The sequence below is a fragment of the Nyctibius grandis genome, chromosome 4 (assembly GCF_013368605.1).
Source record: "Nyctibius grandis isolate bNycGra1 chromosome 4, bNycGra1.pri, whole genome shotgun sequence".
Classification (NCBI taxonomy): domain Eukaryota; kingdom Metazoa; phylum Chordata; class Aves; order Nyctibiiformes; family Nyctibiidae; genus Nyctibius; species Nyctibius grandis.
Genome location: NC_090661.1, coordinates 1115851 through 1137624, shown reverse-complemented (window position 1 = coordinate 1137624; position 21774 = coordinate 1115851). Strand labels below are relative to the sequence as shown.

Below are 21774 nucleotides of genomic sequence, written 5' to 3'. Positions count from 1 at the left end.
CGTCATCAGAGCGTGCGGCGGTGCCGGCGGGGGGAGGCGAGGCCGGGTCAGGCCAGGCCAGGCCGCGGCGGGGCCCTGCGCAGCGGGACCGGGCCGGAGCCGCCGCGCTCCGCTCCCCGCCGCTCGGGTCGGGTCCGTGGGGCTGAGCGGAGCTGAGGAGCGGCGGGCAGCGGCGCTACAACCGGCGGGGCGAGCGCGGGGGCCGCTCACCGAGCCCCGCCGCCGCGCTCCAGGGATCCCGGAGCGGCGGGCGCCCGTCGGGGATGTCCTACAAGCCCATCGCTCCCGCCCCCGCTACCCCCGGAGCCGCCAGCGCCAGCCCCGCCCCGCCGGGGCCCGGGGCACCGCCCGCCGGTGAGCGCACCCCCCGGTAACCGCGGGGGTAAGGGGGGTACCGGGGAAGCGGGGGGGGGGAGCAGCCGGTAACCCGCCGTTTCCCGTAGCCACGAGCGTCCCGTCGCCTTCCGGCTCCGTCCCCGGCGCCGCCGCCGCTTTCCGGCCGCTCTTCAATGACTTCGGGCCGCCGTCCATGGGCTACGTGCAGGTGAGGCGCGGGGGGGGCGGCGGGCGGCGGGGCCGGGGGTGGCGGCGGGGGCGGCCCTCAGCCCCTCCGTGTGCCCCCCGCCCAGGCGATGAAGCCCCCCGGGGCGCAGGGCTCGCAGAGCACCTACACCGACCTGCTCTCCGTCATCGAGGAGATGGGCAAGGAGATCCGGCCCACCTACGCCGGCAGCAAGAGTGCCATGGAGCGGCTGAAGCGGGGTAGGGGCCGGGGGTGGACACCCGGGACACCGGCTGGCCCCCGGTCCGGTGTGTCCGGGGGTCCCCTGCCCCGGGAGGCTGATGTGGGGTGTCCCTCTGCTTCTCCCCGCAGGCATCATCCACGCCCGGGCGCTGGTCAGGGAGTGCCTGGCAGAGACAGAGCGAAACGCCCGCACGTAACGGCTGCTGTCACCCGGGATCCCCCCGGGACCCCCGGTGTCCCCGCCCCGCTGGCGGCGGGGGGGAGGCCGCCGTGCTGCCCGCGCCCCCCCTGCGCTCTCTGCTCTCTTTATAAATGCCTGTTTTTATAAATAAAGGACGTGGTTGGGACTCTGCGTCCCCGCGGTGGTGGGGGCCGAGCTGAGTGTGGGGTCCCCGCGGTGACAGGGGGAGCACGGGTAGGGTGGGGGTGTCGGTGTCCCGGGGGCTGTGGCCGGTAACGGGGGCACCGGGGAAGGGCTTGGAGCTTTGAGGGGTGCGGGAATGAGCAAAATCCTCTTTTAGCACTTAAAAAAAACGTGGTTTTTTAAATAAAAAAACATTTTTTCTGAGCCGCAGGGGCGGGGGGTGGGGGGGACACCGGGGCCGGTACACGCGGGATGCCCGTGCAGCGGCGCTCGCCGCCTTCCCGCCTCTGACGTCACGCCCTCCCCCCCTTCCCTACGTCACGGCCGTTTCCGTAGGAACGGGCTGTGATGTCACGAGGGGCCGGTTCGGAGCAGCGCAGGTTCGGCGGGGCCGGGCCGCGGGGGGCGGGCGGGGGCCGAGCGGAGCCGGAAAGAGCCGGGCGGGGCCGAGCGGGCGGGGGGCGCGTTGCCATGGGAACGGGGCGGGCCCGGGAGCGCCGCAACGGGCCCGGCCGGGCCGAGCCGGGCTAACGGCCCCCTCACGGGCCCTCCCCCGGGCTAACGGCACCCCCCGGGGCTGACGGACCCCCCCCACCCCCCGACTAAGGGCATCCCCCGGGGCTGCCGGCCCCCCCGCAGGCGCTGCCCCCCGCCGCCATGCTCATCAAGGAGTACCACATCCTGCTGCCCATGAGCCTGGAGGAGTACCAGGTGGCCCAGCTCTACATGATCCAGGTGGGGCTGAGCGCGGAGCCTGGGGGGGGACATGGGGCTGTGGGGCTGAGTATGGGGGGGCTGCATATTGGGGGGTGCAGGGGGCTGTGGGGCTGAGCGTGGTGGCTGAGTATGGGGAGCTGGGGAGGTGTAGGGGGCTGTAGGGCCGAGCCTGGGGGCTGCAGGGGGCTGTGGGGCTGAGCATGGGGAGCTGGGGGGTGCAGGAGGCTGTGGGGCTGAGTATGGGTGACTGGGGGGTGCAGGGGCTAAGCATGGAGCCTGGGGGGTGCAGGGGGCCGGACGCTGACCCCAAGGGACTGGCAGGGTGCGGGGGTGGCAGTGTGGTTCAGGTGGGTTTGGGGCTGCCGAGCCAAGCAGGGGGTCCCAGGTGCAGGTGTGGGGCTGGGGGGGGTACGAACATGGGGACTGGGGGCTGCGGGGAGGGTACAGGGACCCTGGGGGCCTGTGAGGTGCCAGGCCTTAGGGGGGTGCAGGTGTTGGGGTTAGGGGGGGCCGTGCTCACGCAGCGTCTCTCCCCACAGAAGAAGAGCCGGGAGGAGTCGAGCGGCGAGGGCAGCGGGGTGGAGATCCTGGCCAACCGGCCCTACAGCGACGGCCCCGGCGGCAGCGGCCAGTACACCCACAAGATCTACCACGTGGGCTCCCACATCCCCAGCTGGTTTCGGGCGCTGCTCCCCAAGGCCGCGCTGCAGGTGGAGGAGGAGTCCTGGAACGCTTACCCCTACACCCGCACCAGGTGGGACCCGGCGGGGCCGCGGGGGTGGGCTGCGGGGCCCCCTGTGCCGCCAGGCTGAGCCCCGTCCCCACGCGTCCCCCAGGTACACCTGCCCCTTCGTGGAGAAGTTCTCCATCGAGATCGAGACGTACTACCGGCCGGACGCGGGCCAGCAGACCAACATCTTCAACCTGAGCGCGGCCGAGAAGAGGCAGAGGATTTTGGGTGTGTACGGCCGCCGCGGGGCTGGCTCGGGGCGCCGGGCGGGACCCGGTGCCTGCCGGGGTTCCCAGTTGGGTGTGTGGGTGCGCCGTGGTGCCCACGGGGCTCAGCTTCCCTGCCGGCGCTCGGTGTCTGCAACGTGCTCGGCTTTGCCGTCCCTCGTGTTTTGGGGACAGCTGTGGGGGGAGCCTGGCAGGGGAAGGCGCCTGTGCCCCGAGCCCCCTGCCCCGAGCCCCCTGCCCTCTCCCTGGGCAGCGCCGCTCAACTAGACTCTGCGTTAAAGCTGATGTTGGGGGGCAATTTTGTCCTCTACCTTCTTCCCTTGCCTGCACGTCTGCTGGCAGCTGTCCCCTCCCTGGTGCCACCCCGCTCCCCTCTCCCTCCCCATCCCAGCCCCTGTCCCACACGCTCTGGCACGGCTTTGCCCTCTCCGGGTGCACGTGGGAGCCTGCGCTGGGCTCCTGCAGGTGTCTCGGGGGAGCTGGCAAAGCGTGGCCCCATTTCCCACCCCCCCGCCCTGCTTCCCCTGCTCCCCAGGGCTCTGCTCCACATCTCTGGGTCTGGGCCCCTCCGCTGCTTGCCGGGGGGACCAGCGGGCAGAGCCGGGAGCCTGGGCTGGGATTCCTCCCTCGCCAGCGGGTTTGGCCCCGGTCGCCGCGGCCTCCCTTTCCCGGCGGTGTTGGTGTGGTTGTTTTGGGTGCTGGAGTGCAGAGCGTGACGCGGTGCCTCTTAAAATGGAGGCCTAAAATAGGAAATGATTCATCTGACCTATTTCTCTCATTGGCTCTCGTGGCACCGGGGATGTCCGGCCAGGATGTGCCAGCAGCTTGGGCCGGGGGGGGACAAATTCTGCCCCTACCACCCCCGGGGCCGAGCGGATCGCGGGCAGGGCATGGCCCTGTGCCCTCTGCGTGCTGCCCTGCCTGAATTTTCCCCCTCCGCTGCCCATCCCGTGGGCTTTCCGTGGGGCACGCTGTGTCTTGGGCTAACTGGAGGTGACACAGGGCTGTGCTTGGGGCAGGGTGATGTGCCCCCCACCCCGTGCCAGCCCCGGGATGTCCTCTGGTGCCACACGATTCAGGTGCCGCCGGCTGCTTTCCCACCCCACGGTGGGTTTTGCAGGCTGGGGAGGTTTGGAGGGGTTGTGTTTCAGCCCCTCACCATTGCTTCAGAGCCCCTGCCCTGCAGCTGGCCCTTGATTTCTGCGCCTGAAATGTCCTTTTTTCCCCCTTTTTTTTGGCCTGAGCTGGGGGAAGGGGCCAGCGGGCACCTGGGGGGCACCAATGGGGGCAAGTAAATCCGGTGTATGGCAAAGCCTGGGGATGGGCTGAGTGGGGACAGCTCTGTGGGAAGGCCCTGGGGGGCCAGTGGGGTGCCCTGGGACCCCCCCCAAGACCAGGCTGGAGGGAGCTGGCCTGGAGCAGCCAAACTGCAGGAGCCTTTGTGCAGGATCAGGCCCAAACGCCCCCCCCAAGGTCTGTTGGATCACGTTTGCCTGGGTGCCATCCCCGAGCCCCCCCCTCCAGTTTTGGGGAGGCCACCCCTGTTTGGGGAGAGGAGGGATGTTGCCATCGCACCCCCCGGCTCGGCGGGGGCTCCTCCTGGGCCGCGGGGTGGTTTTGCTGTGCTCCGTGCCCCGTTACGGGGGGACCCTCGGGTCTGGGGGGGGGGGGGGGTCACCGCTGCGCCGAGCCTCTCGAGCTGGCACCAGCCCCAGCTGGTCCTCAGCGCCAGCCCCCACGTCCCCCGGGGTCGCCGGGGCCGCTCTCCCAGCTGCCAAATCTCCTGGCTAATGCTCGTATGTGTGTCAGAGCCGGCTCTCCGCTGCCTCCCCCCCGCTGCCCCCCTCTCGCCGCCGTGCCGCTCCGCGGGGCACCGCATCAGCCCCCCGTGCTGGGCCGGGACACATTCGGGTGCACCCAAGGGTGCCTTTGATGATGATGGAGAGTGTTTGGTACAGGAATTTGGGCACGTGGCTTCTGGGAATGGTTTGCCGGGTGGCCCCTCTAATTTTTGTGTGTTTTTCCCCACTTTTCTGCCCGAGGGGGGGGCTCCCACCTGCGCGTGTCCCCTCGGCTGCAGGGTGCTGAGCCCTCTTCTTCCCCGCAGACACCATCGACATCGTGCGTGACCCCATCTCCCCCGGGGAGTACAAGCCCGAGGAGGACCCCAAGCTCTACCACTCGGCCAAGACGGGCCGGGGTCCGCTGGGGGACGACTGGCTGGAGGTGGCCGCCGGCGGGCCCCTGATGTGCGCCTACAAGCTGTGCAAGGTGGAGTTCCGCTACTGGGGGATGCAGTCCAAGATCGAGCAGTTCATCCACGACGTGGGTGAGCCCTCCTTGACCACCAGCACTGCTGGGAGGGGAGGTTTGGGGAGCCCCGGGGCCATGCCAGGCTCGCTGCCCCCCACCCTTCCCCATGGCAGGTTTGCGGAAGGTGATGCTGCGCGCCCACCGCCAGGCTTGGTGCTGGCAGGACGAGTGGACGGACCTGACCATGGAGGACATCCGGCAGCTGGAGGAGGAGACGGCGCGGATGCTGGCGCAGAAGATGGCCAAGTGCGGCGAGGCCGAGGAGCCCCCCGCCGCCGGGCCCTGCCCCGAGGGGCAGCCGGAGCCTGGCAGCGCCAGTGGGCAGGAGGGGGCCGAGGTGCAGGGGGTGGCCGATGCCTCCCCTGATGATAGCTTTGCCAAGCAGTGGTCCACCTCTTCCCGGTCCTCCTACTCTTCCCAGCATGGAGGTGAGAGACCAGGTCCTGCGTGGGTGGGATGGGGACCCCCAGCCCCCTGGCTGCTGCTGTTCTCCACGGGAGATGCATCAGGGGACCCTCTCTTCCCTGGCCTGGGTCTCCTGGGGGGGGTCTCTGGGTGCCCCGGGGCTGGCCCTGCGTCTCCCAGGGTGGTCTTTGGGTGCCCCGGGGCTGGCCCTGGGTCTCCTGGGGATGGCTCTGGGTGCCCCAGGGGTGGCCCTGGGTCTCCAGGGGGGTCTTTAGGTGCCCCAGGGATGGCCCTGGATCTCCTGGGGATGACTCTGGGTGGCCCTGGGGTGACCCTGGGTCTCCAGGGGGGTCTCCGGGTGCCCTGGGGCTGGCCCTGGGTCTCCAGGTGCCCTGGGGCTGGCCCTGGGTCTCCAGGGGGGGTCTCTGGGTGCCCTGGGGCTGGCCCTGGGTCGCCCGGGGTGGGCTTTGGGTGCCCCGGGGCTGGCCCTGCGTCTCCCAGGGTGGTCTTTGGGTGCCCCGGGGCTGGCCCTGGGTCTCCTAGGTATGACTCTGGGTGCCCCAGAGATGGCCCTGGGTCTCCAGGGGGGGGTCTCTGGGTGCCCCAGGGATGGCCCTGGGTCTCTAGGGGGGGTCTCTGGGTGCCCCAGGGGTGGCCCTGGGTTTCCAAGGGGTTCTCTGGGTGCCCCAGGGGTGGCCCTGGATCTCCTGGGGATGACTCTGGATGCCCTGGGGCTGGCCCTGGGTCTCCAGGGGGGTCTCTGGATGCCCCGGGGCTGGCCCTGGGTCTCCATGGGGGGCTCTGGGTGCCCTGGGGATGACTCTGGGTGCCCCAGGGATGGCCCTGGGTCTCCAGGGGTGGGCTTTGTGTACCCTGGGGATAGCCCTGGGTCTCCTGGGGATGACTCTGGGTGGCCCTGGGTCTCTTGGGGTGGGCTCTGGGTGGAGGAACAAGGGGGAGCTGTGGGGCAGGAGCGGGGTCTCGCTGTGGGGGGGGCTCTGGGTGCTGACCCTGCGCCGGTGGCAGGGGGGGTGTCTTCTCAGAGCCTGTCTGAGTGGCGGATGCAGAACATCGCCCGTGACTCTGAGAACAGCTCCGAAGAGGAGTTTTTCGACGCCCACGGTACGGCGGGGCAGCCCCACGGCTCAGCGTTTCGGTGGCAGGGACCAGGCACCGGCTCTGGGTGGGCTGGGTGCGGGGGGGCCCTCGTGGGCTCCCCACCCACGGCCCCCTCCCTGCCCCCGCAGAGGACCTGTCCGACAGCGACGAGGTCTTTGCAAAGGAGATGACCAAGTGGAGCTCCAACGACTTCTTGGACACGCTGGAGCGGCCGGCGGAGCTGGATGAGGCGCTGGGTGAGCGGTGGGGGGGGGGGTCCTGTCCCCAAACCCCAGCGTAGGTGTCCTGGGAGGGGGCTGACCCCTGCCTTGGGCCCCTGACGGGGACTGTGTGCTCACAGGGGACGGAGCCAGCCTCACCAAGGCGGATGGTGAAGGATTGGGGGCGTCTGGCTTCCCCGAGGTGCGTGCCCCCCTCGTCCCCTCCCTCGGGCTGTACCCCCCTGGCACGGGTGCCAACGGCAGCGCTGTCCTTCCCCCAGGGCGGCTCGGCGGAGAGCGCGGCGCAGGCCTGCCAGATCCATGCCCTCTTCCTCATCCTCCACAGCGGCAACATCCTGGACCAGGGAGCGGGCGAGCCGGGCTCCAAGCAGGCGGACGTGCAGACGCTGGCGGCCACCTTTGACGCCGTCACCCGCGTCCACTTCCCCGAGGCGCTGGGGCACGTGGCGCTGCGCCTGGTGCCCTGCCCGCCCATCTGCGCCGCTGCCTATGCCCTCGTCTCCAAGTATGCCACGTGCCGGGGCTGTGTGCTGTGCCACGGGGCGAGGAGGGGGGGCTGGTCCCCTGGAAAACCACCCCAGGGCTGTGGGAGGGGAGCGGGGAGGTGGTGGCCTCAGAGAGGGGACTTTCCTTCTCCTGGTGTGGCATTCAGGATGGGATGGGATGATGTTGAGGTGTTGGAGCGAGTGCAGAGGAGGGCGACCAAGCTGGTGAAGGGTCTGGAGGGTCTGACCTCCGAGGAACGGCTGAGGGAGCTGGGGGTGTTTAGCCTGGAGAAGAGGAGGCTCAGAGGTGACCTTAGTGCAGTCTACAACTACCTGAAGGGAGGTTGTAGCGCAGTGGGAGTCGGCCTCTTCTCCCAGGCAACCAGCGCTAGGACAAGAGGACACAGCCTCAAGCTTGGCCAGGGGAGGGTCAGGTTGGACATTAGGAAGCATTTCTTCTCAGCAAGGGTCATTAGCCATTGGAAGGGGCTGCCCAGGGAGGTGGTGGGGTCACCATCTCTGGAGGGGTTTAAGAAAAGCCTGGCCATGGCACTTAGTGCCCTGGTCTAGTTGCCATGGTGGTGTCAGGGCGATGGTTGGACTCAATGAGCCCAGAGGGCTCTTCCAACCTCATTGATTCTGTGATTCTGTGTGATGGGATGGGATGGGGACAACTCCTGGTGCAGCATCCCAGGGCGAGCAAGCATCATGCAGTGGGATGGGGACATGGGGACAGCCCCGTTCATCCCCCTCCCCGTGTCCCCCTCAGGCTCAGCCCCTACAGCCACGACGGGGACAGCCTGTCCAGCAGCCAGGACCACATCCCGCTGGCAGCCCTCCCGCTCCTGGCCACCTCCTCGGGCAGCTACCAGCACGCCGTGGGTGCCCTCATCGCCCGCGCCAACCAGGCGTACAGCACCTTCCTGCACTCCGGGGAGGGGGCTGGCTTCTGCGGCCAGGTGAGGGGGGGCAGATGGAGGAAACTTCACTCCAGGCTTGGTTCCACCAGGGACCACGTTCCCTGTGTGTGGAGGGCTCGGGGGCTCCATCCTTCCCCGTGCCCTCTGCAGGTGGTGCTGCTGGGGGACTGCGTGGGCGGCATCCTGGGCTTCGACGCGCTCTGCCAGAGCCGGGCGGGCTCGGGGGGCAGCCGCAGCAGCAGCCGCCGCGGCAGCCTGGTGAGTGCTGGCACCCTGGGGAGGGGAGGGTGGGGAGGGGGATTGTGCCGCTGGGTGCAGGGTGGGTGGGGGCTAAGCTAAGGGTCTGGAGGGTCTGACCTACAAGGAACGGCTGAGGGAGCTGGGGGTGTTTAGCCTGGAGAAGAGGAGGCTCAGAGGTGACCTTAGTGCAGTCTACAACTACCTGAAGGGAGGTTGTAGCGCAGTGGGAGTCGGCCTCTTCTCCCAGGCAACCAGCAATAGGACAAGAGGACACAGCCTCAAGCTTGGCCAGGGGAGGGTCAGGTTGGACATTAGGAAGCATTTCTTCTCAGCAAGGGTCATTAGCCATTGGAAGGGGCTGCCCGGGGAGGTGGTGGAGTCACCATCTCTGGAGGGGTTTAAGAAAAGCCTGGCCATGGCACTTAGTGCCCTGGTCTAGTTGCCATGGTGGTGTCAGGGCAATGGTTGGAATTGATGATCCCAGAGGGCTCTTCCAACCTCATTGATTCTGTGATTCTGTGAGCAGAGGCTCATTGCTTCTCCCCCTGCAGAGCATGGAGCCCATCTCCCCTGAGCTGTGTGGCAGCAGGGACCCGCTGGCCGACGGAGCAGACGGAGCAGCAGTGGGATTGGGCCAGGCCAGCCCTGAGCTGGGGGACAGCCACCATCACAGCTCCTCGTGCAGGTGAGAGCGAGGGGGACGGGCGGCAGTGCCATGGCTGTGATCTCCTGACTAATTTTGGGCTGCCCAGGGAGGTGGTGGACTCACCATCCCTGGAGGGGTTTAAGAAAAGCCTGGACATGGCACTTAGTGCCCTGGTCTAGTTGCCATGGTGGTGTCAGGGCTCCCCTGCTTCCAGCAGCTCCTCCAGGCTCTCAGGGCCATGCTGGGTGCAGCTTTGTCCCCAGGCTGGTGGGAGCGGGCTGGCTCCCTCCCCGTGCCCACTGGCCCCCTGTCCCAGCCTGCAGGCCAGCGAGGCCGCGCTGGAGGCAGAGGCACCGCGGAGCAGCACCGTGGCACTGGACGGCGCGGAGGGCACCGGCACCCGCCTCGACTTTAAGGTATCCGGCTTCTTCCTCTTTGGCTCCCCGCTGGGGCTGGTGCTCGCGCTGCGCAAGACCGTCATGCCCGCTCTGGATGGTGAGGACCCCCGCCAGCCCCGGTGCCAGCCCCCGACCCTCTCTGCCAGGCTCAAGCCCTTGTCCCCAAGTCGTGCTCCCCTCGCCCCCTGCAAGCCTGAGCCCCCCGGCACCTCCCCAAAGAGCCCTGCTTGGGTTTGAGCCCCTGGCACACCCAGCCCTGGCTGCACGGGTGTCGGCGTTGGTGCGTGCCCGAGCATACCCTGCCCTGCTCTGTGCCAGCCCCAGCCTGTCCCACCTGGGGTTTGCCTCCCCTTCCCTCTCCCTGGGTCCTGCTTTCTCCCGGCTGCGCTGCCCCGTGCCCATCACCCCTCGTGCCCTGTCCCCGCCGCGCGGGCTGGGCAGCCCCGACCCCCCCCCCTCTGTGCCGCAGTCGCCCAGCTCCGTCCCGCCTGCGAGCAGATCTACAACCTCTTCCACGCCGCCGACCCCTGCGCCTCCCGCCTGGAGCCCCTCTTGGCCAAGGCCTTCCACGCCGTCCCACCGCTCAGTGTGCCCCGCTACCAGAAGTACCCCCTGGGCGATGGCACCTCCTCCCTGCTGGGTGAGTGGCCCCTGCACCAGGCTGGCCCCGGGCACCCTGGGGTACGTTACGGGCTCTGGCATCGTGCCGGCGTACCCAGAGCACCCACAGCACTGTGGGAGCCCAGCTGGGGTGGGGGGAACGAGATGTCCAAGCCCTGCTCAGCCCTTTGGGGCTCTTCTGGGGATGGTGCCAGGGTGGTTGGTGTCTCCGGGGGCTCTGGGTGTCCTCACTCGTGTCTCTCCGCAGCGGAGGCCCTGCAGATGCACTCTGCCCTGTTCCTGCCCGAGGTGGACATGGCTGCCCCCCCTACCCCCACCGGCAGCTTCGGGGGCTTCTGGAGGGGCAGCGAACCGGGAGAGCCGCCCACTCCCGCCAGCACCAGCGAAGTCGTCAAGAGTAGGTGCCACCCCTGCCCATGCCACCCCACACTGGCACCTCGGGCTGAGGCCCCGGGGACGGATTCATTCCAGCTCTCCCCACAGTCCTGGAGCGCTGGTGGGGCCCGAAGCGCATCGACTACTCGCTGTACTGCCCCGACGCCCTGACCGCCTTCCCCACCGTCACCCTGCCCCACCTCTTCCACGCCAGCTACTGGGAGTCCTCCGACGTGGTGGCCTTCATCCTGCGCCAGGTACGGCGGGGCGGGCGGCGCGGCGTGCCGGGGCCGCCCGAGGCTGAGCCGGGGCTGCGCTGCTCGGCAGGTGATGGAGAAGGAGGGGCCGCAGCCAGCGGAGAGCGAGGAGAGCTCCATCTACAGCCCCGCCATCCCCCGGGAGAAGTGGCAGCGCAAGCGCACCCAAGTGAAGATCCGGGTACGTGCCCCGTGGCTAGCGGGAGCCCAGCCCTTTGCCGGGGTGGTGCCAGGCTCTGGGTGCCCCGGGCAGACGCTGGCCGTGGGGCGATGCAGCAGGGAGGGTTTGCTCCCATCTGCTGGGGGATGCCGTGCTGGTCCCACAGCCCAGCGGGACCCACGTGCTCCCACGGGGGCTCCTTGGGGTGCCACCCACGGCGCAGGCTGCTGAGCCCCCCCGTGTCCCTGCAGAACGTGACGGCCAACCACCGGGCCAGCGACGTGATCGTGTGCGAGGGCAAAGCGCAGGTCCTCAGCGGGCGCTTCATGTACGGACCCCTGGACGTGGTGACGCTGACAGGGGAGAAGGTACCGCCGGGCTCACGGGTGCCACCCCGTCAAACGGGGCGGGGATGTCCAGGAGGGGGCATAGGGCTGGTGTCACCCATGGCAGGGGAAGGGATGTGGTGAAGGGGACCCCTTAGGACCTTGTGGGCTATGGGGAGAGGGGCATAAGGACTCATAGGTTGGGGAGGCAGCAGGATCTGGAGGTTCAGGCTGTGCTCAGCCCTCTCCCCCTCCCAGGTGGACATCTACATCATGACGCAGCCGCTGTCGGGGAAGTGGCTGTACTACGGCACCGAGGTGACAAGTGGCAGCGGGCGCCTGACCTTCACCGTCCCTTCGGACAAGGCTCTGGCCATCGGCATCTACCCCGTGCGCATGGTGGTCAGGTGAGGCGCGGGGGTGCGGTGCCACCTGGGTGCCAGCCCTTTCGGCAGAGGGGGAACCTCTGCCCCGTGCCCCCTCGGCGGCAGAGCCGGCACCGATCCCTCCCTGCTCTCCTGACCCAGGGGGGACCACAGCTACGCCGAGGCGTACCTGACCGTGGTGGCCCGTGGCACCGAGTCGGTCGTGTTCAGCATCGATGGCTCCTTCACCGCCAGCGTCTCCATCATGGGCAGCGACCCCAAAGTGCGGGCGGGGGCTGTCGATGTCGTACGGTAGGTGCCCTTCGGGGACAATCTCCCTTTCATGGTGTGGTGACAGCCTTCAGCCTTGATAAAATCCCTGGGAGGAGGAGGAAGGTTTTGGATGCAGCACCCATGCGTGATGTGGTGGGAGATGCTTGGTGGCCTCCTGCCAGCAGGACCGTCCCCACACGGGCTCCTGGCACCACCCTGTGTCCCCTCCTAGGCACTGGCAGGACTCGGGCTACATGATCATCTACGTGACGGGGCGCCCCGACATGCAGAAGCATCGCGTGGTGGCCTGGCTCTCCCAGCACAACTTCCCCCACGGCGCCGTCTCCTTCTGCGACGGGCTCACCCACGACCCCCTGCGCCAGAAAGCTGCCTTCCTCCAGAGCCTGCGCACCGAGGTGGGGACGGGGACAGCGGCGGGGTGGGGACGTGGGGCTGGTGGCGCTGGTGGTAGTGTGGGCTGTGCCGTAGCCCGTGCCCCTCTCCATCCCTGGGGTACGGAGGTGCTCGCAGCTGGCCCACGTTGCCTGTGGGCGTTGTGACCATCCCTTGTGAGGGTGTCCCAGTCCCCTGGGGGTGGCTGTCCCCGCGGGAGGGGTTGGTCCCTACCCTAATGCTCCTCTCCGTGGGCAGGCAGAGATCACCATCGTGGCTGGCTACGGCTCCACCAAGGATGTCTCCGTGTACAGCTCGCTGGGGCTCGCGCCGGCGCACATCTACATCGTGGGCCGGGCCGTCAAGAAGTTCCACAACCAGTGCCAGGTACGGCGGCGGGGCTGGGGACAGGCTGGGGCTGCAGGGGACGATCGCTGACCCCCCCAGGGCGCAGGGAGCGTGCGCTAGCTGGGGCTGCTGGCTCACGCTGTCCGTGTGTCCCGCAGTTCCTGTCCGAGGGCTACGTCGCCCACCTGGCCCAGCTGGAGGCGGCGGCCCTGGCCCACTCCCCCAAGGGACCCCCGCGGCCCGTGCTGGGCAAAGGCACCTACGGCTGCCCGGCGCCCGTTGACTTCCTCCGCAAGCAGAGCCAGCTCCTGCGGTCGCGGGGCTCCAGCCAGGCGGAGCGGGACGGGGGGCCCCCGCCGGCACCCCCGGCCCTGGCCTGGGCCAAGCCCCGCAGCGTCAGCCTCAAGCTGGAGAGTGAGGAGTGAGGGTGGCGGGGCCACCGTCCCCCCCGCCTCCACCACAGCCTCCGTTTCCCAGCCAGGATCCCCTGGGGCTGGAGCCCACCATGGGCCCTGAGCCGCGAGGAAGGAGACAAGGGTGCTGGGTCCCCTGAGACCCCCTGGAGACAGTGCTCTGAGCCACCCCGGGGGCCAGAGCCATCCCCTCGGGGCTGAGCCACCCTGGGTCCCCCTTACTGCCCCCCCCTGCTACCCTGTCCCCCCTGGTCCTTTGGGGCTGCAGAGCTGCTGCTGGGCAGTGCCTGGTGGGGTTCTTCCCTGCGGAGCTGGTGTGCTGTCCCCTGGGGTCCTCTGTCCCTCGGCAGCATCGGGGAGGCCACGGCTACGCCCCAGGGCCAGCAGCACCCCCCTTGCTCCCCCCCTATTTATTTCCCTTCGGTGTCGCCAGCCGCGGGGCAGGGGAAGGGCCAGGACTCCCCAGCGGTTCCTCTGTTCTTTTCGTTCCGTTGCGGTGTGAAATAAAGCGATTAAATGAGGGGCCGGGGCCCGCGTGGCTGCTCTGTTACCCGGCTGTGGCATCGGCACCGGGGCTTCCCCCAGCCCAGCAAAGCCCTGGCCCCGGGAGCCTCGGACAAGGGCACACGGTGTCACGCTGAGACGTGGTCTTGGGGTTTTACTTTTGTTTATCTTGGCATAGCACGAGCAGTGTTTTATAGAGATAGCAGGAACAAGCAGTTATTCTATATAAAATATTTACGACGTTGATGTGACGACGTAGCACAGAGGGAACACAGTCTTGGGGTGATAGCAGCAGCCTTGAGAAGTGACGATGCAGGACAGGCACAAAGGGGTAAGAGAAGTGGCTGAGGCTTGGCACCGGAGCCCCCGTGGCCGTGAACTGCTCGGCCAGCCCCGGGCACGGGGGCTCAGCCCAACAGAAAGTATAAAAACATCAAACAATGGATAAAAGAAGGTGGCAGAGAGCAGCGGGCTCGAGCTCACGTCACCCTTCCCGGCGGGACGCTGAGCTTAGGCTGGAGCCCGGCGAGGAGCTGCGCTTGCTAAACGCTGCTGCCCACTGCGCCGTGGCGAGCTCCCGGGCCGCTTCCAATAAGTACAATTTATATTAAACATTAATAAACATCCATGACCATTCCACATGTGGAATATCTAAAAGAAACCTGTTCAGAGAGCGTCGGGCTCTCCGCTGCGGCCGCGGGGCCCTACTGCGAGAAGATGCCCTTGAAGCGGATCTTGTCCTCGGCGTCCTTCTCGCGCAGGCGGGCTTCCAGGCTCCGCAGCTCCTTGGCGACGACGGGCCGCAGCGAGGGGTCGAGGGCCAGCACTTTGGCGAAGTCAGCCTGCGCCTCCGCCACGTTCCACACCGCCGCGTGCGCCTTCCCCCGCTTGAAGTAGGCCTTGACGTTGTCTACGGCGAGAGAGAGCTGCTGGGCCAGCGGAGCGCCGGGGGGGCCTCCCTGGTACCTGCTCGCCCCACCTGCGCCCACCCGGGCTGGCCCGTGGCTCCTTACCCTCGTACTTGTTGAGAATGGAGGAGCAGTGGTCCAGCACCTCGTAGTACTCCTCGCACTGCAGCTTGCACTGGCAGTAATTCAGCAGCAGCGGCGTGATCTTCTGGTCGAGCTGGATCCAGTCCGGCGAGCCGGGCTGCTCCTGCAGGGTGACGGGGATGATGAAGGGAAGCTCCCCAGCCCTGCACGCCGGGAGGGGTTGGGGGAGGCCTGCGTGCACCCCCGAGAGGGGCCGGGGAGCCCCACCTTCATCTGCAGGTTCTTGAGACAGGCGATGGCGTCGTAGTATTTGGCAGCCGCCTCCTGCACCTTGCCCTGCCGGTACAGCTCGTTGCCCTCCTTGTGGATCAGGGGCACGGCCTGCAGCTTCTCCTCATCCGTCATGGCCCATGGGTCCTGCTGGTAGGAGCCGGGTGCCTCCACCTGCCGGCACCCCCTCGTGAGGGCAGAGCCCCAGCGCCCGCCTGCCCGCAGCCTCCACCCGGGGCTGGGGTGCTGGTGGCCGTCCCCGGGGCTGGCAGAGAGGGGACCCTTGGTGTCCCTCCCCACGCTGGCACGAGCGGGTGCCTCACCTTGAGCACCTCGATGTCGAAGATGAGGGGCTGGGGGTTCTTCTGGAGCTCGTCGAGGTCGGCGTAGCCCAGGGAGTAGTGCTCGTGCAGCTGGGCCACGCTGCAGCAGTGCCGCTGCCCCTCCAGCGGGTCCTTCCCCGCCGCGATGTTGCGCAGGCTCTTGGCCACCAGCGGGTAGAGCACCACGTGCTGCGGGACCGGGGGAGGCGCCGCTGGGCCGGGGCGAGGGGGGGGGGCCGGGACCCTCCCGGCATCGCGCCCGGGGCCGGGGCGCAACGGAGGTGGCGGGACACGTGTGGGCGTGGTGCAGGCCACGCCCCCAAACCAACAAACCACGCCCCCAGGCTGTGGCCACGCCCCCCACATTATGGCCACGCCCCCACCATCAAACCACGCCCCCCTGGGCTGAGTCCCCGCCCCCCAACCAATCAAACCACGCCCCCTACGCTAAGGCCACGCCCCCAAACCACGCCCCCCCGGCCCCGGCCCACCTTGACGTCGCAGCGGAAGCGGGCGCGCTCCCCCGCCCGCATGGTGCGCAGCGCCGCCTCCCACACCGGCAGCTTGAACTTCTTGCCGGCGATCAGCTCCATGGGCTTCCCCCGCGCCCGGCTGTCGTCCAGCGGCGCCTCCTCATCCCCGCACCGCAGCGTCCGGTAGTGGAAGGTGGCCTGAAGGGAAGGAGTAGGCCGCGGCGTCACCATGGCGACGAGGGGGGGTTGCGCATGCGCGCCTCGCCCGTCTCCCCCCCTCCCTGCCCAAGCCCCGGAGGCGGCGGCGCGGCCCTGACCTTGGTGCCGTCGCGGAAGTCGGGCAGCGGCCCGGTGCCCTCCCGCAGCACCTCCTTGTACACGCCGTCCGCCCGCAGCTGCTCGACCTGCTCCGCCATCGTCCCCGCGCCCCGCCCCGCCTCGTCTCGCCTCCCTTCGGCTGCCTCCGCCGCCGCTCGGCTCCTTCCGGAGCGACGCGGCCGCGCGGCAGCGCCCCCTGGCGGCGGGGAGGGCGCGGGGCGGGGCCAGCCCGGGGCGGCGGCGGCGGGTCCGGTTCCCCGCCGGTTCTCGCCGTGCCCCGGGCGCTCCTTGAGGGTTTCCAGGCTAAAACCCTCCGGTGACGCTCGGCCACGGCCCTGGAAGCGCCGCGCGGTGGGGCTGGGGGCGCTCCCGGTGTCCCCGGGGCCCGCGGTGAGCGTCACCTCCCGCCCCGGTGGCACCGAAACCGAGTTGTCCCCCTCCTGCCAGCCCCGGCGGGGTCTCCAGCCCCAGCGGCTCCCCCCGGGAGGTACAGGCAGCCGTGGCAGGTCCGTGGGGGACAGCCCTGGGGACACCGGCGTGGGGTCAGCCCCGGAGCCGCCCCCGGTGGCACGGGGACGTTGGCAGGTGGCGGGTCCCCGGCCCCTCGCCGAGGCTGGTGGCATATGGCAGTGCCCGCAGGTGTGTCCCCGCAGCCCCCCCCGGTGCCGTGCCAGCTCCGTGCCCCCTCAGCGGCATCCCGGCGGGCAGAACCACGGTGTTACCGGTAGCGCTGCAGGTGGCCGGGGAACCGCGTGCGGTCGGTGCCGACGCCAGGTCCCCGCTCGGGGCAGGGCGGGGGAAAAACCACCTCCTTCCTGCCGGTGCGGCGGGCACGGGGCACACCTGCGGGCCATGTGCCGCCGGCCTCGGCGAGGGGCCGGGGACGTGCCACCTGCCAACGCCGCGGGGAGTTCGCCGCGGAGTCTCCAGGGAGGGGAGCACCCCAAGGGTGGGTGCTGGTGTGCCGGGGTCTTCGGGTTTTACCCTGTGCCGGTGCTGAGGGTGGCCCCGGGGAGGCTTCGGTAGGTTTTGGGGTGAATCCTGTCGCCGTCGGGGCTGGGCTCTTGCGGGGTCAGGGACACGGGCGGGGAAGGCCCGCGTTCCCCGTGCCGGCGGCAGGTGCCTTGGGGTGGGGGCTGGCTCCCCGCGGGGACATCCGGGCGCCGACCCAGCGTGGCGAGGTGCGTGACGCCAGAAGCGGAGCCGAGTCTCATATTTGGGCACAGAGCAGGTTATTGGAGGCCGGGGCGCCGGCAGCCGGGAGATAACCCGCCTGATAACGGCTCAAAAGGTGCTGCCGCCTCCATTGGCTCCCGCCTGCCTATATATCACCCGCCCCGCGCCCCGGGGGGGGGGGTCCGGGACGGCAGGATGGTGCCCATCGTGGTGCTGGGGCTGCTCCTGTGCGTGCAGCTCTGCGGGGGTGAGCGCCGGGGCATGGGGCAACCATGGGGCAGGGACCCCAGAGCCCCGGGCCGGGCTCAGCACCCTCCTCGCCACAGGCACCGGGGAGCTGCGGCTGGTGGGCGGTGGCGGGCGCTGCGCCGGGCGCGTGGAGGTGAAGCACGAGGGCGAGTGGGGCTCCGTCTGCAACTACGACTTCGACTGGGATGCCCGGTGGGCCGCCGTGGTGTGTCGGCAACTGGGCTGCGGGCCGGTGGCCAAGGCGTCCGTCTACGCCCCGTTCGGGAAGGGCACCGGGCGGATCTGGCTCCAACCCTTCTTCTGCCGGGGCAGCGAGGCGGTGCTGCAGGACTGTCCCCATTTCGGCTGGGGACAACACTTCTGCGGCCACGAGCGGGACGTGGGGGTGACCTGCGCAGGTGAGGGGTGGGGGGGGTGGCCGTGCCGGGAGCCCCGCCGCGTGCCGCGGCATCCCGTGGGCAACGGCTGAGGCCGCGCCGCTGCCCCGGTGCAGACGCGGTGGAGCTGCGGCTGGCGGCTGGCGGGGGTCCCTGCGCCGGGAGGGTGGAGGTGAAGCTGCAGGGCCGCTGGGGCACGGTGGGGGACGACGACTGGGACATGCAGGACGCCGAGGTGGTTTGCCAGCAGCTGGGCTGCGGCTCGGCCGCCGGCGCCTACGCCGCCAGCACCCGCTTCGGCAAAGGGACCGGGCCCATCAGCCTGGCTCTGGTCGACTGCCGCGGGGACGAGGGCACCCTCTGGGAGTGCGAGGTCCGCGGCTGGGGACCCTACAGCAGCGTTCATGACTTCGACGTCGCCGTAGTTTGCCAAGGTAGGAGCTGGGTGGCGGTGGAGGGGACACGCTGGTGCTGGCACATCCCTCACCGGTGACCCTCTCCCGCAGGGTTTGTCCGGCTGGTCGGCGGCGACAGCGGCTGCGCCGGGCGGCTGGAGGTGCGGCGTGGCCGAGCCTGGGCCGGCGTCTGCGAGGACCACGTGGACGTGGAGGCCGCCCGGGTGGTGTGCCGGGAGCTGGGCTGCGGCGCGGTGTTGGCCATCCCCGGCGCCGGGCGCTTCGAGGCGGCGACGGGGCCGCTCTGGGAGGGGGGATTTGAGTGCACCGGCAGCGAGCCCCTCCTCGCCGCCTGCGCCCGCCGGCCGCCCCGCAGCCAGGGCTGCGCTGGCCCTGCTGGCATCATCTGCTCCCGTAAGCACCGGGGACGCCGGGGTGTGCCGGGGGGGTCCCCACGCTGTCCCCCCCCCCCGCCCCAACGCCCTTTCTGCCGCAGCCTACACGGGTTTCCGGCTGGCGAACGACAGCTCGGGCTGCGCCGGGCGGGTGGAGGCGGCGGCGGGGGGGACGTGGGGGTCCCTCTGCGCCACCGGCTGGGACCTGCCCGATGCCCACGTCCTCTGCCACCACCTCGGCTGCGGCCCCGCCGCCGCCGTGCCCCCGGGAGGCTCCTTCGGCAGCGGGGGACGGGCCGCTGCGGCCGGACGCCTTCGGCTGCGGTGGGAGCGAGGGGCACCCGGGCGAGTGCCCCACGGCGGTGCTGGGGGAGCCCGCCTGCCCCCCCGGCCACGCCGCCGCCGTCAACTGCTCAGGTCTGTGTGGCACCCGCCGGGAAAAGCCTTGAGGGGCTTTTGGGACACCCCAAAAACGGGGAGCGGAGGGCCCAGGGCCATTTTGGGGTGAGGGGAGGGCAGGTGCCGCGGCCCCACGGCCCCGCCGGGGACTTTGCAGGCGTCGCCGAGCCCCTGCGGCTGGTGGAGGGGGAGAGCCGGTGCGACGGGCGGCTGGAGGTCGCGGCGAGCCCCGGGGCCTGGGCCCGCGTGGCGGCGGGGCTGTGGGATGCGCAGGGTGCCAGCGTGGTGTGCCGGCAGCTGGGCTGTGGCGTGCCGGAGAAGGGCTACGCCGTGCCGGGCTCGGGCACCGCGGGGCTGCGGTGTGCCGGCACCGAGGAGAGCCTGGCGCAGTGCAACGCCTCGGGGACGGCCACCACGCCGACCGGCAGCCCCGAGGAGGTGGCCATCGTCTGCTCCGGTGAGTGTCCCGGGGAGGGCCGGGGGGTGCCGGCACCCCGAGTGCCACCCCAGCGCGGTCCCCTCCGCAGGCAGCCGGCGGGTGAGGCTGGCGGGCGGCCCCGGGCGCTGCGCCGGGCGGGTCGAGCTCTACGTCAACGGCACCTGGGCCACCGTCTGCCAGGACACCTGGGACCTGCCGGATGCCACCGTCGTCTGCCGCCAGCTGGGCTGCGGCACGGCACTGGCGGCGCCCGGGTCGGCTCGCTTCGGGCCCGGCACGGGGCCGCCGTGGCCGGGTGCCGGTGGCTGCGCCGGCACCGAGGCGTCGCTCTGGGAGTGCCCGGCCTCGGCGCGGCGCGGCTGCCGGCGCAGCGGCGGGGCGGGCGCCGTCTGCTCAGGTCGGTGCCGCGCACCCCGGGACCAGGGGGTGTCCCCCCCGGGGGGCTCCTGGCCAGCCCTGCCGTGACCCCCCCGCACCCCCTCGCAGGGCAGCTCTCCCTGCGGCTCGTGGGTGGTGACAGCCGCTGCGACGGGCACCTGGAGCTGCTCCGCGACGGCACGTGGGGCCGCGTGTGCGCCAACGGCACCAGCCCCGCCACGGCCGCCGCCGCCTGCCGCCAGCTGGGCTGCGGGGACGGCGGGAGGCTGGCGGCCGCCCCCGCCGCGCGCCCGGCCCCGGCCTGGCTGGCCTGGGTGGGCTGCGAGGAGGGGGCGCGCTCGCTGTGGCGCTGCCCCTCGGCGCCCTGGCGCCTGCAGGCCTGCAGCCCCGGCGGGGACGCCCACGTCACGTGCGATGGGGATGGGGACGGCACGAGCGGGACGCCCACCCCGACCCCGGGGAGCAGCTGCCCGGATGGCACCACGTGCACAGGTAGCTCTGCCCACGCCGGCAGCCCCCCATGCCAGGCTGGCGGGGGTCCCCCCCCTCACTGGGTGATGTCCCTGCAGGTGTCCCCAGCAGCACGGTGCTGGCAGTGGGGCCCGTGGCGGTGCCCACGGTGCTGTGCGGGGTCCTGGGGACGCTGCTGTGCCTGGCCCTGGGTGCCCTGGCCGTCCAGGCGTGCCGTGCTCGGCGCCGAGGTGGGTGCCAGAGGGTCCCGGGGTGGCTCAGAGGGTGGGCAGCGGGTGCCACCCATGGTCCCCACGGCCCCGGGTGAGCTCTGCCCGTCGTTTCAGGCCCTGGCAGAGACGCTGACGCCGTCTCTGACGCCGTCTACGAGGAGCTGGATTACACCGTGGCACCGGAGTACCAGGAGGTGCCCAGTCGCTCAGGTCGGTGCAGCCCCCCTGTGCCTGGCAGCTCTGCCCAGAGAGGGGGTGGTGGTGCAGCACTGGCTCGTCCCCGTGCCGTGGGGGTGTCCTCTGGGCCCCCCGCGGCCCCGCTCTGTGGTGAGGGGCCATGCTGCCGGCTCCAGCCACGCCAACACCCCGTCCTGCCCTGCCAGGCTCCCTGTCCGAGGGCTCGGGGACCAAGTTGCCGTATTACACCGGGGACAGCGTGGAGGAGAGCGATGCCAAGGCAGCCCCAGGTAGGGACACGGGGGCAGGAACCCGTCAGGGAGCCCTGGGAGAGGGGACACGGCTGGGCGCTGGGGCTGGGGCACCGAGGGGACACGGCTGGGGCACCGAGGGGACATGGTTGGGGAGTTGAGGGGACGTGGCTGGGGAGCCATGGGCAAGCCCAGCCCCGCTGTGGCTCTCACGAGCGTGCACCAAAGCCACACCTTTCCCTGCCCATCGATCCCTGCTGCAGCTCTGGCCGAGAGCTCGCAGCCCCAGGGCCACCAGGACACCCCCGGTGGCATGGCCGGAGGGGGGTGGCACAGCCAGACCCCTACCACGGCCTCTGGTTCACTCCCACCCCCCCCGGTGCCCGTCCCAGCCTCCCCTGCCCTGCATGAGCACGGCCCCCCGGACGGCTACGATGATGCCATGGCTGTGCCCGAAGAGTCCCCCGCTCCCAGCACTGGGGACGTCTCCGAGGGGGTGGCACGGAGGAGCTGGGGCTGTGGCCCACCCACAGGTAAGAGGGACCACAGCCACCCTGTCCCCTGGAGAGCCACCTCCGGGGGCGGGGGGGGGGCTTGGCTGCGGGGTCTGGCAGGAGGGACACGAAGCAGCCCCCCTTTGCTGTCCCCTAAGGTGGGAGCTGCCGCCCCCCAAGTCCCCCAGGAGCCACAAGGGACCCCCTGGCACAGCCCGCGGGGGACACGGACTACGACGATGTTGGCAGCAGCACCCTGGGGACATCGCTGTGAGGAGGCCCCAGCCATGCTACAAGAGTCCCTGGGGACACACGCGTGGGGCTCTGTCCCCAAGAAGGGGTGGCCCTGGCTGCAGAGGGGGTCACCTCTCCCTGCCCAGTGGCGCCCATGGGGCTTTTTTTATTCTTTCACTGTGAATT

General features: G+C 70.4%; 3 protein-coding genes and 1 pseudogene across 6 annotated transcripts; 3 read left to right on the top strand and 1 right to left on the bottom strand.

Moving 5' to 3' along the window:
• The first annotated feature begins 18 nt into the window (after positions 1-18).
• On the top strand, positions 19-1092 carry CDK2AP2 (cyclin dependent kinase 2 associated protein 2). Its single transcript, XM_068397839.1, has 4 exons — positions 19-354; positions 444-544; positions 630-762; positions 875-1092. Exons 1-4 carry the CDS (start codon positions 264-266, stop codon positions 940-942), a joined length of 393 nt encoding a protein of 130 aa, XP_068253940.1. The 5' UTR covers positions 19-263; the 3' UTR covers positions 943-1092.
• Positions 1093-1588: 496 nt separating this feature from the next.
• Positions 1589-14204, top strand: PITPNM1 (phosphatidylinositol transfer protein membrane associated 1). Of its 3 annotated transcripts, XM_068397686.1 has the most exons (23): positions 1589-1844; positions 2366-2580; positions 2663-2784; positions 4891-5112; positions 5210-5524; positions 6528-6623; positions 6749-6856; positions 6961-7022; positions 7102-7346; positions 8096-8285; positions 8397-8504; positions 9038-9171; positions 9449-9627; positions 10000-10170; positions 10399-10548; positions 10635-10783; positions 10854-10964; positions 11195-11311; positions 11528-11676; positions 11797-11946; positions 12140-12323; positions 12559-12687; positions 12807-14204. In XM_068397686.1, the coding sequence occupies exons 1-23, from the start codon at positions 1767-1769 to the stop codon at positions 13071-13073; spliced, it is 3651 nt and encodes a 1216-aa protein (XP_068253787.1). In that variant the 5' UTR covers positions 1589-1766; the 3' UTR covers positions 13074-14204. The 3 variants fall into 3 exon arrangements, with proteins under 3 accessions (XP_068253787.1, XP_068253788.1, XP_068253789.1); XM_068397687.1 differs by lacking the exons at positions 10854-10964; positions 11195-11311; positions 11528-11676; ... (2 more) ...; positions 12559-12687; positions 12807-14204 and having other exon boundaries at positions 9449-9548; positions 10635-10791; XM_068397688.1 differs by lacking the exons at positions 8096-8285; positions 8397-8504; positions 9038-9171; ... (9 more) ...; positions 12559-12687; positions 12807-14204 and having other exon boundaries at positions 7167-7340.
• On the bottom strand, positions 13688-16057 carry AIP (aryl hydrocarbon receptor interacting protein). 2 transcript variants are annotated; one of them, XM_068397789.1, is made up of 6 exons: positions 15941-16057; positions 15642-15821; positions 15151-15339; positions 14825-15001; positions 14579-14720; positions 13688-14475 (listed from the first exon to the last, which is right to left on the bottom strand). In XM_068397789.1, the coding sequence occupies exons 1-6, from the start codon at positions 16037-16039 to the stop codon at positions 14270-14272; spliced, it is 993 nt and encodes a 330-aa protein (XP_068253890.1). In that variant the 5' UTR covers positions 16040-16057; the 3' UTR covers positions 13688-14269. The 2 variants fall into 2 exon arrangements, with proteins under 2 accessions (XP_068253890.1, XP_068253891.1); XM_068397790.1 differs by having other exon boundaries at positions 14311-14475; positions 14587-14720.
• Positions 16058-17312: 1255 nt separating this feature from the next.
• On the top strand, positions 17313-21628 carry LOC137662771 (antigen WC1.1-like; annotated as a pseudogene).
• Positions 21629-21774: the final 146 nt, after the last annotated feature.